Here is a 16,593-nt window from a genome sequence, read left to right as displayed (position 1 = left end):
CTGCTGATGCAGACTCCCGATGTATAATAAACACAATGACGTCCATGTCCGTTTTGGAATATATCAGGGCTAGAGCTGAAACAATTAGTTGATTAATAGAAAATAAGTCTGCAACTATTTTGATAATTGATTCATTATTCAATTCAAGCAAATATTCCCAAGAATTTGGTGTTTGCAGCTTCTCAAATGTAAGGAGTGGCCAATTTTCCACTTGTCTGTATTACTTTGTGCTCTAAAAATGTGGATGCCAGTTTTTACTACTTTTTGGTGTTTTACAGTCCAGATGATTAATTTATCCACTTGGCAACATAAATGTACTGGGCAATTTTCATGCCACTCTGCCAAACAGATGATTAGATATCTTATATGCAATGTTGACACTGAAACAAGCTCATGTTGGGTGAAAAAATGGAAAAGCTTTCATCCTCCTCCTCCCCCTCCTGGGGAGCTTGAACATGCTCAGTAAGTTTGATGGAATCATTACTTTTTTGATGTTTTGTATTGTCTATGAATGGAACTTTGGCCTGAGAGGTCATCAAAAACAGCTTTTGAGATGGAAATTGAGTTTAGTGAAAAAAAAGTAGAAAGCACATAAACAGTTATCTATAAACCATTGAGTTTTACACAGCAGTTAGAGGGATGACACACCCTCAGCTCCTCTGGCAGGTCAGTTCAAAGGAGCCTCCATGTCAGAGAACAAATTGCTGCATGCTTTCAGTGCAGTCTTTGGAAGGGTAACGCTGGACCTGTCCAACAAACACAGGCTGTGATCCCAGCTTGGTTCTTGTTTCTTCAAAAGTAAAATCAAGCTGGTGTGATCTCATGCTTTTGCTTCAGTTGCTGCATTTAGCATAAACTGGACATTAGAAAGAGAGGGAGTTTTGCAGTCCAAAGAAGGAGACTATAGCCAGGAGATGTCTATAAAAGTGAGTCAATAAAAGTGAAGAATGGACAGGAGTAAGCTAATGTGAAGAAAAATGAAACCAGGCAGAAAAGGGATGGGTGGAAGTGGAGAGAGGAGGAAGTTGGGTGGTCAGTAGCCACCCCTCTTTCAGTAGGAGCCCCAGGGCCTCGGCATGAAGCTCTGACCTGGAATGTCAAAAAAATAATTCCCTAAACCTCCCACTGAAGGAGACTCAGACACATAAATGAAGGGGGCGCACCAAGCAAAATGCACAATTTCTCCAAAACATCTATCTATCTATCTATCTATCTATCTATCTATCTGTCTATCTGTCTATCTATCTATCTATCTTCAAGTATTTGAGGGTATATTTGATCAACACACACTTGATGATTCAGCAAGTTAAAACCACACACACAAAAACACACAAAAGTGTACACTCCCAGGTATTAATTCAAGCTCAGCTACGCTAAATCCTGCATGTGTGAGCAGAAACATTCAGGTAATCCTTACTAAATACAGCATGAAACCTGCAAAGGAACTTTGCAGGTTTCATGCTGTTCCTTCATGCTGTTCCTTACTTGGGTCAAATGCTCTGCTGTGTATATACAAGATATTAATATACCAGACATATTCACAGAGAGTAAAAGGGAGACTGGGATACCACCATGGGTAAAACAGGAAAAGACTTAAAACAACAGAAACAACAAAGAAAGTTGATAGTACATCTTTGAGAGCTGTAAGCAAGATGTCCTAAATTGCACTCCGATGCACCAAGTTCACAGACCCACATTCAGATGAAATCAAAAACAATATTGGATTTTATTCCTTTGGGCTCATTTTTCAGCAACGGGACAGGATATAAACATGCAGTATCCTCTTGATATGCCTTTTGAAGATTGTTGCACGCATACACACACTCGCTGAAACACAGCTATCCATTGCCCTGAGCAAAATGTCAGGATTGAAAAGCTCTCTCGATTGGTATCATTCTAGAGATCAGCAGAAAAATAATGTCAAACTCTATAAAGTTGTCCACATTCATGATGAAAGTCAATTGTGGGACTGAGGCTTGATGCTGCTCATATTTTGCAGAAATTAAAAGCTAATTCTGGTTTATTAAAACTTTATTTTTTTGTAGTTTTTCCCATCCTTTGTATTGATTATGATAACATTGTGCTCACCAAATTGCTGGGATCTGGGAACATGGCGACATTGTTGCAACAAAGTCAGATGGAACAAGAAACATGGACTCAAACAGGCCTTCCTGGATGGTATGTCCTGAAACACGCCGCCATCCATGCAGAACCTTGGGTTTTTTAAATGCAGATTTGTTTTCGGTCTGAACCTCCATTAAGTTTAGCTAACCTTGGTGGTTGTTTAAATGGCTGATAGTCTGATTGCTAGTGTATCTTACCCCGTCTGATTTCTTTCTCAGCACTTAACTTGGTGAACACAATGTTATTATAACTGACAGAAATGATAGCCCAAACTACAACAACAAGACCCCAGAAAGTGGCACAGTGAAATCCATCTGTGTGTCCTCACGTAATAGGCGGTTCTTGAGGCGTTCTTTACTACTACTCGCAGGGCTAGTAGCAAGCTGACGGCTAATATAGCTTGCTAAGCTTGTTTCTCTCCAGCTCTCCATTCCCACAAAGGTCAGCCATTTGTAAGAGCATCTGAGACAATGTGCAGAAGCACATTTCCATTGTCAACCCTGTCCCCTAAAAAATGACATTCCCATACAACTAAACTGCATTCTCAATTACGTTTCTTGGGAAACCTATTTTCTCACGGATTAAATGTCCTCGTACTAGCGACAGGTGCACGTTGTGAAATGGTCGCACTTTCAAACACGTGGTTAACACTGTGAATTGAAACAAAACTACTTGGTTAGGTTTAAGAAAAAACAAGGTTTGGGTTAAAATAAGTGTTGTGTTATGTAACTTAAGTTACGTAGATAAGTATGTTACGTACAAGATGTAAGTCTCGTAAGTAAAGCACGTTGCGTAAGTTAACTTAAGTACGTATGTTAAAATAAGTCAACATTGACTTTTGGTTTCACACAGGACATGAACAGTGGTCTCCTGGGTGTAAGTCCTGATTGTTTGACCCATCCATCCACCTCCTACTGATTAGAAACATATTTGTAATACATCAAAAACAAACGCAAAAGGGACAAAACATGTTTCCCTCGAAATGTAATTGAAAATGCAGTTTACTTGTATGGGAACATCATTTTTAGGACACAAGGCTGCTGTTGCTTATCCGATAATGATAAAAACAATGAACTGTTGCTACTTTTCTTATTGCATGTTTCTTACAAAATGTATGGGAGGGAAGTTAGAACCACAGCACTAAGACAGCATTAAAAACCCTTATATACTCAACCATTTTTTTTTTTTCCATTTCTATCTTACTGTTACTGTTCCAAGATTAGACAAAGAGCGGGTGTGTTGGAGATGTTATGAAACGTTTTCCCCCAGTGTGAGTATCATATCACCGAAGTTTACACTGATTGAGACAAATACATAAATGGGAAGTTGTAAACTTAACACACCATGGCAGATGTGAGAGGATCTTATCCATGCTTTCCCTCTGGCCCATGACAAACCACATTAGAGAGAACATTAGTGGACACAGAGGTCACTGTAATGCACGCACACACACATACACATACACACATACACACACATACACACACACACACACACACACACACACAAATACACAAGGGGATGGCCATTTTTGCCTTCAAGACTGAAAAGTGTACAATTAGATCATCCACCAACTGCCTTCGGATTCTCGACCAATCACACGAAAACACATTCATAAACACTGAATGTAACTCAACACTGTTGCTTTCTCACTGTAGGAGAGGGTTTAATCTGTACCAGACAGAGAGATTCTGGCTGCGGAAATTAATGTTTACTTTTCAGATGTCTCTATTTCAAACTGCCTTTTTTTCCTTCATTGTTGAGAAAACATCCCAAAGGATATGTGAGATTGCTAAACCTAAACACTGCCAAACAAACCACGCTGTTTCATATGGTTCTTTTCAGCGGAATATCATGCAAACTTGTCAAAGCAATTGCCCCGTGAGGTATCATGTTTCTGTGCACAAATGAGAAGAAGCTTAATATATTCTTCCGCACACATTTTACAGTGGGATGGGGTCTCTAGTAATAGTAGCATGTCATTGGAAGAAAATGTTGATGTCACATCCTATTGGCCTCTAAACTGCATTTCACACTGTGTGTTCTGCTATGGTAGTTTGTCTGATTACTTTATGGCATAAAGATAGATTGCTTTACAGCACAAAATGAGAAAAGGGCGCTTTTGAGAAATCTGTGATTTGTGAAAAGCCAATATAAAATGTGTCCTCTTTCACAGAACTTAAGAATTTTGATATGAGTATGTAGTGCATTCATACTGGCAAAAACAATGGTTTGAATGAAGTGTACTAGTACCAAAAGTGCACCGAAAATGTCCTAATGATGTGTTGATGGGCAGAGCTTCAAAATATCTAAGCAAAACATAAATGGCACTGTGATGACTTTCGTGACATCTCCAAAAAGCCCCCCAAAAATAAATATTACATCTTTGGGAAAAAAAAGAGTTTTGCTTGTTTTGTTTTGGCATTTTGACATGAAATATTCATGATGTAGTTGTCACAGATCTTGTATAATTTCTTGTTTGTACAAAGTGAAAAGGTACATAATAATAATTCCATACTAACAAAATAGTGCACTGTCACAAGCATCTATGTAATATACAGTTGTAATAGTGAAAGATTTAAATAGGTCCTCTATGAGAGCAATGGGTTTTATGATGATCCAAAGATAAATTGCAGGGTAACAGCGTAGCTAGCTTACACACGTAGCTCCAATACCTACACCAGAGCTGATGTGCACCTCCTCTAAAAATGCAACGACACATTTGGGGCTGTGGCGTCGAAAGAGATATCATGAGGGGAATCTGACACTGAACTTTAAATCAAAACCTGCACAGTAGGTATCTACAGCAGGGCTGCTGTACCCACTGCCACAACCCCTTATAAAGTAGATATCCAGCTTAACACTGTAGTGTGATAGAGGCTACCAACAGTCTCCTCTGGTCTCTTATTTGTTTAGTGCAGTCATACCAAGCTATCACAACTGCTTAGAACCACAGAAACCTTAAGCCACTCGCATGCACCTTTTAGCTGTTTACAAGTGCCTTACGTTTGCAAAAAAAGAAACGAAAGGAAGAATAGGATGGTCCAGAAAGAGAGTGGGCCTAACTGACCAATTAAAGAGAATTTCACTACAGCAATTACATGATTTTAAAGGTGCTCTAAGCAATATCACATCTTTTTTTTTTTTTTTTGTCACATACAGCAAAGATCTCCTCACTATCTGCTAGCTGCCTGTCCCCTGAACACACTGTAAAAAAACGCGTTCTCTGTAGACAGCCCAGGCTCCACAAACGGCAACAAAAACAAACTGTGCTAACCTGCACCACGAAACATAACAAACAGTGTTCCAGCGTTTCAGCCAATAACCGACAAGAAGGATTTTGGGGTGGGGGTTGGGGGGTTAGTGCGCGGAAGCACGGAAGGGAGGGGGAGGGGACGGGATGAGGAGCAGGACGGGGCGATCTAGCCTCCGTTTTGTTTGAAAATACTTTGAACGTCAACAAGAAGTAACTTGTAAGTAATGCAAAGAAAATTACATGTTCTAATAAATCTTATAAGACTCAATATAAGATTATCCACAGAGTGCATGTTACCCCTGCTATTCGATGTAAATATGACCATATGTGCTCATTATGTGTGAAATGTAAAAAATAGCTGTGGCACTTATGGACATCTAATGTGGTCATGTCCAAGAATCTCAAGTTTCTGGCTATCAGTCCAAAAAGATATCAAGAACATTTTTAGGTTTGATATTCCACTAAATCCATACCATTTTGTACTGGGACTGGATACCAATTGTGATCGTAGGTACAGGTACATTCTTAGAGTCGCTTTGTATGCTGCACGCCTCACAATACTACATAAATGGTTAGACGAAGATCCTCCTATTATTACAGTGTGGTATGAAAAATGTATGTCCATCTTGCCATTGGAGAGATTATCACATGTACTAAGAAATACGCTCGATGTTTTTGTAAGGGAATGGTCCCCATTAGAATTATACCTGAAAGAAGAATGATCTAGAGTAATATGTATAGGGGTAGGAATTTAAAAAGTGACTGAAAAAGCACATGAAATATTTAATTTTGCACTGCAACTGCTAGTTTTATTTGACTAGCTTTTTAATTTAAAAAAAAAAAAAATGTATTTATGTCTCTGTCTGTTTATGTCTTGTATCACTTGTGGTTTCGTGTATTGTCTCAAATTAAAATAAAATATTAAAAAAAAGAAGTAACGTCACCCAACATCGCTTAGAGCACCTTTTAAGATGCAACTACTTCAGCTGAAATAGCATGTTTAATAGTACAGTACTCTGTGTCTGTATTACTCTAAACTAGCAAGTCTATTTCTGTTCTGCCTTTGAAAACAGACATTCTGGTCTGTCAGTTGGTTGTACATGTTAATAACCAGGCCCATTAAACTTAATAAGGACCATAATCAAACTACAGCTGCATGCAGACCCACATTCAGAAATCCAGAGCTTTTCCCTTGAGGGGAACTGTACTAGCACATGCTGCAGAGTGGTCATCTATACCATAACTAGGAATGTTTCGCAGCAAGAAACAACAGGTTCATTGGTGTGTGTTTTGCAGCTTCAAAGTGACCACATAACTCATTCTGATGAGACAACACATGCAAAGAGAAAATCCACCCTAACATAATAGACATTTCTAACGGGAACAGCATGAATTCAAAGATGATCTTTAAATATATTGTTCACTTTCACTCCCAGCAGATGAGACTGTGACTTTAAGACTACAGTGAACCGATCCAAGTCATAAACTACTGCTGTAAGCCAAGAAAAGTCAACCTGTACTGCATCACAGTTTCAGTGTTTTGACAGAAGCTCTTGCAACAGCGTGATGACATCCTTTACTTGATTCCTTGATCTACATTACGGTCCACTCACTCTGCTCTTTTGCTACAGTGATACTGTTTAGTTAAACCAAAATTTTAATTGGTGAGACTTTGCAAATCTTGGCTGAACTGCCCAAGGTAGTATGCAAATTTGCTTTTAGTGTGCATTTTGGTACGAGCATTCCAAAGACGTCAAACCATCAAAGTCTTATTCCTCCAGCGCAGCCTCCTCACTTTCAGGGAACTTAGGGAGGAAATCAGGGAGGAAAAGCAAAATGAAAAGCTGTTAGGTTCACGAGTTCAAGCCTCTCCATTTCCTAGAGTAGAGAAAATATATTGCAAAGGGAATCTTACATATATGAATTTCAAATGTACAGTTTCAGCTGCTGAGAAGTGGATATGTTTATCCCCATTGTTTTTTCCATTGGAGTCATTGAACCAATTCAATAGGTAAATTTGTCTCATTCCTGAGTGTTTGTGATTGATGATGCAGCAACTAACCATAAAAGCCTGGGACCGAACATGTTTTGAACTATATACTGTATGTGTAGCTTGTTTTGTGGCAATGAAGGGAATGTGAATATGTAGGTGAGCAGGAAACAATAGGGGAGAGGAAGTGATATGCATGATTAATTGGTAATGACCCAGCCCCAAAGAGAGCATTTCAAAATAAAGATACAAAGCAGCAAACAATGACAAGAATGTCAGAAAAAGCACATAGCAAACAAAGATGGACAAAAGTAAGGGGGAAAATCCAAGCAAGAGTATTGTCATAAGTAAAGGCAATTCTGTTAAGCAGAGATTTAAAGGAATGTTCTACCGAACATTGTTAAACAGTCACGGTCTGTCTCAAAGAACAAGTCCTCCAAACCATACAGCGATATAAGTCATTCCCACCCTCTAAAACGGCTCATAAATTAGCACCCCTAATAGCAGTGGTAGGAAACACAACCCACAGGAGCGTTTGCAATCTTCATATTTAAACCACAGAACGTAACGCTGCGGTTTTAAACACGGTCGCAGTTTAGTTATATTTAGGCACAAAAAACTACTGGGTTAGGTTAGAGGAGGACAGTCTCGTCTCAAAATATGATATATGGTATATATAGAGCATAGCAATGGAGACAGGGTTTTCTTTTTGCCATAAAACATTAAATTGCCATCCTCCATGAGTGTCTGACAGCAAAGGCTCGATGACCTTTAGTCCTCAGTCTGGATGTTAGAGCTGCCAAAGGGCTTCTGCACGAGAATCTCTCGGTGCAATCCAAAGGTAACAAAATGTTAAAATCCACTCTAACAAGTGACCAGTGACAAGTCTCTCCTACTAATTCTGATTAGAAGCTGCAGTGTTGATTTCCAATGCTCAGACTGTGTTTCAAATGTTGTTAGAAACACTAAAATGTGGACCACTTATGTAAAGTCCTAACAACTAGCCATGACCTGTGTCAACGCCCCAGTTTTTATGGTTCATAGCATAAGCAATGGCCAACATATTCAGCAGTTCATACTGAAATGTTTCACAAAACATGCATGATTTCTGATAAATGAATTTTTACGCTTTTACAGGATGAGTAAGCTTGGAACACAAATGTTAATTTATTAGATATTTCACATACCATGAGGGGGTTCTATCAGAATATATAACAGTAATGCAACACAGAAAATTCTACTCAATAGCCAACAAACTGTCTCCAATTGATTTAGGATACTAGTGATAGTTGTGTTTAGTTATTAACATTGGAGAATGAAGTAAATGTTACTTTTAAAGGAAAGATTTCCAGTTTTTCTGTAGCACTTTTACTGGAAGTGCAGACAAAAAAAACATACTTAATGATCCTAAGGAAGTAAACAATAGACCAATCTCAAAGTGTGTTTCTCTACTTCTTCTCTGAGCTCTGACAACTCTGACGTAGTTCAGCAATCATGCATAAACATAAATCAACATGGGGGCATCTAGAGAATTTTAAGAATGGTAACATGTCAGCAATGGCGATTCTAAATCAGCATTCCGACTGAAGTTGCAAAGAAACTCCTGCACACTGTCTAACTTGCAAAGATAAATCTAATAGCTGGCAACGTTTGGTTACTAGACCTTCATGTTTTTTTTTGTTTTTTGCCTGATGAAAGTCTGTTAACAAAACGTTGCCAGCTATTAAATTTATCTTTGCAAGTTAGACAGTGTGCAGGAGTTTCTTTGCAACTTTTGACGTACCCGTCCCTCTCTGACGCACCTGTCTCATGTTGTAGATGTGCAAAGTAATTTTCTGTTCTTAGTATTCCGGATGAAGACACCAGTCAAATACTGACACTTCAATAAACAATTCAATTACATTTTATTTATTGTATCAAATCATAACAAGAGTTCTCGCAAGACACTTTAGAGATAGAGTATGTCTAGACCACACTCTATAATTTACAAAGACCCAACAATTTCCCACGAGCAAGCATTTGGTGCAACAGTGGTGAGGACGAACTTCCTTTTAGGTAGAAACCTCAGACAGACCCAGGGTCTTGGTGGGCTGCATCTGTCACTGCCGGTTTGGACACTGATATACAGATATACAGATATAGAGAAATATGATTCATAATAATTATAGCAGTTGGAATGATGAACAGCGGCAGTTATAGTAACAATAAAGATAGTGGAACCACTAGAAATAATAATTGTAGCAGTTCAGTGCGTAGCGGGACGATGCGGGGTGTAGCAGGGCGGGGGGGTTTTTATGATGTGTTTTCTCTTCCACTTCACTTGCTTTTGCGAGAATGATTCCAACCTTTTTTTTTTTTTTTTTGCTGCTCAGAAAACCAAAAGAACCATTACATTAAATTCATCTCAAGTAGGAAATAGAAACAGTGATCTTCCAAATTCCCAGTTGCCATGACGATGGTTCAGTTACAAAGTAAATATTTAAATGGAATTTGCTTTGTGCAAACACACAGAAATAACCACCCACTGTATCATCGTGGGTTTCACTAAACCAATCAAAACAGATCAAGTTTGGGATCAACACTTTTTGCATACTAATAGCAGCTCTTTAGCCTTCACGACTAACAACATTACTTGATTAAATTACAAGAGGCCAGAGCAAGCAGACTCATTTTTTCCTTTCCTTCACTTTTCCTCTAACTCCACTATGTGTTAGCAGCATGATTGCGCTTGTGAATGCATGCAGATTACATCGCCAGAACACAAAGCTCTGACCACAATGAACCATTCCACTGTTATCAACCATTTACTTGCAATAGTTGTAGTGTTTTTTTAAATGGTGGAGATCTCATTTTGGAATGTTTTTTTTCACTTAGTCCCTCTTCTGAAGTATTAGGGTAAGTGGCTCTAAAATAGACTGTACGATGTCAACATTCTGGCGCCCCATAAACAACCAGGATTAAATTAGCCGACCACTGTTTCCTCTCCGAGCCTTTGTGCGTCTGTGTAAGCATATATGAGCGAGATATTGTCGCAAAGGCAGAAAGACCGTTCAGTGTTCCTGTGTGTTCCTGTAAAAAAACCTACAATGTTTTTATACTTGTGCTGTTTTGCAAGAGCAGGTGGGTTTGACACCCAAAAAAATCCAAAATCCAAAATCAACCACTCCACAAGAAGAACCATTTCCAGTCACTGACCCTCCTGCTGTAACAACACAGAGGGTACTTTCAGAAGATTCTTTTTTTTTTTTTTTGTCTTTCAACATCAACAACCTCATCATGGAAAAATAGCTATTAAGCAATCATGGCCAATATAACTGTCAAACATTGCTTTTTGTGTAAACCATTACACCTCCACTTGTGTTTCTGCCTCTTCTTCCTTCCACTCTTTCTCTCTCTCTCTCTCTCTGCCTCTCCGTCCATGTCTCCCTCCTTAAAAAGGCATAGTACGAGACTTATCAGCACAGGTTGCCCTACACGCACGCGCACACACACACACACACACACACACACACACTGTCTTTCTGTATTGATAAACTTCAGACAATGTCTTTAGTTGACTAATGCTGTTTTTTATATCCCTTCCTATGAATTGAGACCTAACTGTATTCTGGTAATGGTTCAAAACTATTTCAAAAGCTGCTTAAGTCTGTGAACAATTGGTGGTTTCAGTATATATAAAGGATTTTATATATCGTGATTCGGCCATCATGCAGCTATTTGCTGCAACAGCCCGCTATGGAAATTAACTTGCAGAAAGTTGATTCATCATTTCACCGCCACCATCTTTTGAGTTATTTCATCATTACGTAGTAATGGAGCTGAAAGCTGGAACCATTTTGATAGCCAGACAGTGAGCAAATACATTACACAAAACGGGGACAATTTGAAAAAACAACAAAGACGAGGATAAACTGGGCATGTGCCCAAGGTCCCTGGAGTCTGTCGGCCTATATGGGAGTATGCCTACATGTAAATAAAAATGTAATATAATCATGCTTATTTGAGTGTTTTGTGAATTAGGCCATTAAATTGCTTGCTGCATGGAAATTAAGTAATGCTATTTTAACATGAAACAATACTCTTCCAGTGTGTAGGCAATGTGTAAATTGAAAATATTTCCTCTGGACCAAAGTCCCTCTGATAACCTTTAAAAGTAGTTAGTTTCACCTGATCGACCTGTGCTGTGGGAAAAGATCATGTACGTCTATGTAAAACCTTTCCTTCATTAAGATATCTAAATAAAACTGCTGTTTATTATGTTGGGTGCTTGATAGGTTTGCATTTAAAAAAAGCACATTGTCCAGTACATTCCAAACATAAAGTCTTTGTTTACACTTCATTTCAGGATTTTACTTTACGGCCCAGCAGACCAGCAACACTTCTTGGCTCAGTATTTTTAAAAACACTCTGAGGTGCAATAACTTCATGGTCCAGATTGTACTAATGACTCCAAACCGATGGCCTCATGTTATCCTCGGTGGGCCGTAGCAGGGGGGGAATCAGCAGGGAAAACAGAGTTGCAGCGGTGGGAAACTGCTCAGTGAGAGCTTCTTGACATCTCCTAGAGGGAGGAGAGAGACTGTGGATGTGTGTGTTGGAGAGAAAGAGAGGCACAATGCAAGAAAGTGCAGAGAGTGAAGCTGGAGCCGCTCTTTGAGATAGGAAATGATGGGAGAGCTGTTTGAGGGCCACATGGTTTTGACCCTGTGACCACTCGCAGTCGTGAGAACCGAGTCCCGGGCCATGTGTCCTTAAGTCCCTCACATCAGCACACACAGGCCCTGCTGCATAAGCAAAATACATAATGACAGAAAAAGAGTCCACACAAGAAACTAGGGAAATTATTATACCTTCTCACCAGTGCATGTGGATTTGTGCCGAAAATGCAGCCTATGAAGCCCCCCCCCCTCCCCCAATCGCACCCCCGCTAAAAGTAAGTTGCCTAAGTATGTTTTGGTAAGGATTTCATACACCGCCTTCCCCTAAAGGACCTGATACACCAACCCGATAATCGGCCGTTGGAGAGTCTGGCGAGGTCAGTGACTTGAGTCTGTTCGGTGTGTTCCGTGCAGTCGTCCATCCGAGGAGCGGTCGGCCTTCATTTTGGCCGACCTGACTTGCTGGGTCGGAGGGCGGGCAGTCGGACTCAATGACCAATGTGATTGGTGGAGTGCTAACCCGGAAATGACGAGCAGGATGAGCGTGACTAAGCCTCTAAAAATCTGATGAAAATCTTTTAAACTAACTTTTGTCGATCTGAAATGAAGACAGATTCAGCAACTGCATGGCCCATTTCTCGCTTAAAATGTTTTCAGAAACACATATTCGTAAAATATGAGATCGTATTCCGAATGAAGCCACCATTATGCCCGGTTGAAAAATCCGGGAGCAGCCAGACCCACGTGACGCGTTTGTCCGATCAGCTGCCGGTTTTCATTTTGGGCCACCTGCTGTTATGGAGACGTATTACGTCTCGCGCACGCGCAGAACATACAGTCAAGTCGGCGTCACTTTGGTGTGTTCTGAGGCACTTTTTGGACCTCGGGGAGCCGAATGATCAGTCCGACTGCCTTTTCTGCCAACGGTCGGCCGTCGGGTTGGTGTGTCAGGGGCTTTATTCACACTCAATTTGAAGCCTGTATGAAGACAAACGCTGAACCAGCCCAATGACGACACAGTAGGAGAAAAAAAAAGATTTTGAGGGAAAAACTTTAGTTGGATTTATTTTATCCTTCGATCTCCATAAGAGTTTTTTTTTTTTTTTTTTAGCTTTCCCAGAAGTACTTAAAGTGTGACTCTTACAAGGACTGAAAACACAAGAAACAAATCCAGGTAGAAGTGAGTCAGTGCTCCCCCTTCCCCCTGTTAATTGTGCCCTTGGGCAAGACCAAGACAACTGCTCCAGTTGTAGTGGTTTGATACTGGACGGCTTCCAGGTGCAGATGTCAGTGCAGGGTCAACACTCCCTCTTCAAAAACCAATAAATCTTCCAGTTAGGCTCCACCATCTCCACACACCAAACACACACACACACACACACACACACCTCCTCAAGTCATGATATCTGATTCGAGGCCCAGTAAAATTCCAGGCAACTTTCTAGGTTCAAGGATAAAACATGCATTTTCCAGTCTGGCTGTGCTGAAAAGAGATTTTAAGCTGATGTGTCTTCTGTCATGCAGTGGGGATGCCATGCTTCTAGCAGAAATAAACATCTGCTGATTACTTTTTCTAATTGTTCAAGAAGCTGTCATATAGAGTAGACTTACTGGTTCAAATCAAGGGATGGAGTTGGACCTCAATTATACTAACATACAGCATACATTTTAGTATGTGTCCATAATACCGAGGATCTTTGCCTTGTTGGTTGCCTGATGTCCATATGTTCAGCATTGCACTGAATACAAATTACCTGCATCATGATTGAATTTAAAACCACATAAGAAGAAACGTATGCACTGCACTGGAATCAAAGTTAAAAAAAATAATAATAATAATAAAGTGTACCTCTGATTTCCACACAACGTAAGCGTGAGAGCTGGACGGCTGCACTTTCTTCTGAAGCCACCTCCGCGGAGAGAACAGAGTGCCGGTGCTCCCGGACGGCGCTACACCGGGCGCCCTCACCAGAAACGGTAAATCCCCGGCGGTATTCCTTTTGGCACGTTTCTCTATATCATAGTCAAAGTGGAAGTTGGAGGATGGAGAAACATCCAGAGGTATGGAAGGAGAGGAGAGAGATGGGGTTATGGGCTCCTTTAGTTTCGGAATCTTGGTGCGTAAAGCCGGTTTCACAGCCAAGCGCTCCGGAGACACACCTGCGTCCGCAGCCGCCGCTCCAGAAAACGGTGCGCCACTCACTCCCTCGGTCTCGGTGTCGTGTCTTATAATAGCGGGGTCCAGGCTCCGGGTTTGGCGTAGCCTCCGTTTGGTTATGGCTTTGGAGGCAGGAGAAGAGCAGGAGAAGACGCTGTTGAGAAGTCCTTGATTGGCAGACATGTCTCCTTATTTTGGATCTCATATGAGCGCTGCTCAACGCGTCCCTCTAAAGCTCCCCTACAGCTATAAGACAAGTTTAGTGTTTCCCCATCAAAAGGAAGGTCCAAGTAGAAGCTGGTGTGGCGCTGGAATGTGTTGCATCGCTGCGCAAAGTGAAGAAAGAGCGAGTTCCCTGCACGTTGGTCATTCCCAAACTAGAGTGGAGTGAGAAGACTGTGTGTGTGTGTGGGGGGGGGGAGGGTTAGAAGACATTATTAATTTTTTTTAGGAAGGTTTTATTTTTCAACTCTCCAGCTGAGTTTACATTTGAAAAGTCAACTTTAGACCCCGATGGCACCTCTTTTTCTTTGGTGATAAAATGTAAATGACCTCCAGATGATCGTCAGTGGGTGTTCACTAATCTCATCCACCAAAATCCATTAAGAAAAAGCATAATTTTATCCGTATTTGCCTGAAACAATTTACACAACTTTGCCTTTGCAATTAAAATGGGTGAGATGAGTTTCTGTAATTAATAAGCTCATTTTCAAAAAGCTAATTATTAGGCTAGACAGCCACCATAATCAGACGGGAAGAATGTGATGCACACAGACAGACAGACATGATTTAGCCAGGGATGAAAATAGGCGTATTAATCCTTGTCTCCCATTAATCCACTTCGCTGTCTGGCAATAATAGGCCATCAGTGAAGCCTGCTGTGTGCTATTATTAGCTGCACAATAAGTGAGCCATAGGATTAATAGTCAATTTCTTTCTTTATACACCTGTGGCTATATTCTCAACATTTGTTTACACAGATGCTCAGTCATGTCAGTGTGTTAAGATGGCTGTGTGAGTGTGTGTTAGAGAGAGAGAGAGAGAGAGAGAGAGAGAGAGAGACACAGAGTGTGTGTCCGAGTGTGTGAAAGTATGGGAAAATAAAAAGAGACAGCAGGAGTCTGGAGAGGAGGGTGCCGGACGGCTGATAAAGGAGCTTATGAAGCTGCTCCATATGACACACACACAAACATACACACAACACAGCATGACATGACACTGATAACAGCTGTGATAGATTTGACCCTTCTAAAAACAGTCTGCGGGGGGAAAGAATGAAACCACAGACTGGTGAAAACACAGAAGCAGGTTATTATAGAAAGAAAACATGGTGTTTTGCATTAGTTTATAAAAAGTTAATGGAAAGAAGCCAGCACTTGAGGCACTATTGCTCTGAACCGTGTCCTTCTCCATTTGGGGGAAAAAGCCCAAAACAACAGTCATACAACAATAGTGCATAATTGCAAAGACATTGTACAGACATGTTCCCATACCACAGATTTTGAAAGTATAGAGCCTTGCAGCATTCTTGACTTCAATTTGCTGCCTTCAAGCTCTTCATCATAATCTGGGCATTGCAGGACTGTATATGCATAACCATGGACAACAGTTAATGTGAAACAGTGATCATTTGACATGACTGTCAAAATATATCAGACTTGGTGAGGGTCGAGGGGAAGGAGAATAAATCAACAGGGCTACAGGTCAGTCACGTTCCATACGCGCTGTCCGTCCATATTTGGTATACAATAGTAGAGCAGCACTTACTGAACCATTTTAAGCAGAATGAGCTTAGATTCAACTACAGCAGTAGAGACATGGTTTCCTGTGCCAGGGATCAGTGTGCATTTCATTATCCCAGCCTGTTAGACAGATATGAATGAAAAGGTCAGGAAACAAACAAAATCAAATTGTAGAACTATATACGAAATAGGAAACAATAAACCAGTAATACAGGGTCTATTTTTATCTGTTTAAGACATATGTGGTGGAAAGACAAAGGATATTCCAGATGTGTTACTCCCAACAAATAATCAGGTGTCTTAAATGATTAAACTCTGAAACTCTACAATAATTACTGTAATCAACATTTATTTTTGCCCTTGGCCTTTCATCTGTTTTTTGGCCCTTTATATGAAAGAATTTGGGCACCTCGGAGTTTTTGGTGCTCGTATACTGACATCTGCTGGCAAATGTTTGAAATTGCACTACTAGTAAGGTGTCCTTGAGAGACCATTTCAACTTATTGAATTGCGTTTTTCATGCCGCCTTTAGTGTTCTGTGAAATGTTGGGAATAGAAGATGTACATACATAAATGTTCCAACAAAGCAACAAATAGTACACGATGTATGAAGATGGACAGATAGATGTGCATTAGTGTCTTTCTCTGGCTCAGTCTAGCCAACT

The 16,593-nt window shown here is 40.4% G+C and overlaps 1 protein-coding gene across 3 annotated transcripts in view; it reads right to left on the bottom strand.

The window, feature by feature from the left end:
- LOC116044544 (rho GTPase-activating protein 6) overlaps nucleotides 1–14,591 on the bottom strand; it is a 78,175-nt gene extending 63,584 nt beyond the window's left edge. For 2 of the 3 annotated variants that reach the window (XM_031291806.2, XM_035998497.1), the window contains exon 1: nucleotides 13,878–14,591. In XM_031291806.2, the coding sequence (XP_031147666.1) occupies nucleotides 13,878–14,369 (492 nt within the window). In that variant the 5' untranslated portion in view covers nucleotides 14,370–14,591. The remainder of the gene's footprint in view (nucleotides 1–13,877) is intronic. The other variant, XM_031291805.2, reaches the window with a different exon arrangement.
- Between the last annotated feature and the right edge of the window lie 2,002 nt (nucleotides 14,592–16,593).

This window comes from Sander lucioperca, chromosome 24 (assembly GCF_008315115.2).
Source record: "Sander lucioperca isolate FBNREF2018 chromosome 24, SLUC_FBN_1.2, whole genome shotgun sequence".
Taxonomy (NCBI): domain Eukaryota; kingdom Metazoa; phylum Chordata; class Actinopteri; order Perciformes; family Percidae; genus Sander; species Sander lucioperca.
This window is presented reverse-complemented; position numbering and strand designations above follow the sequence as displayed.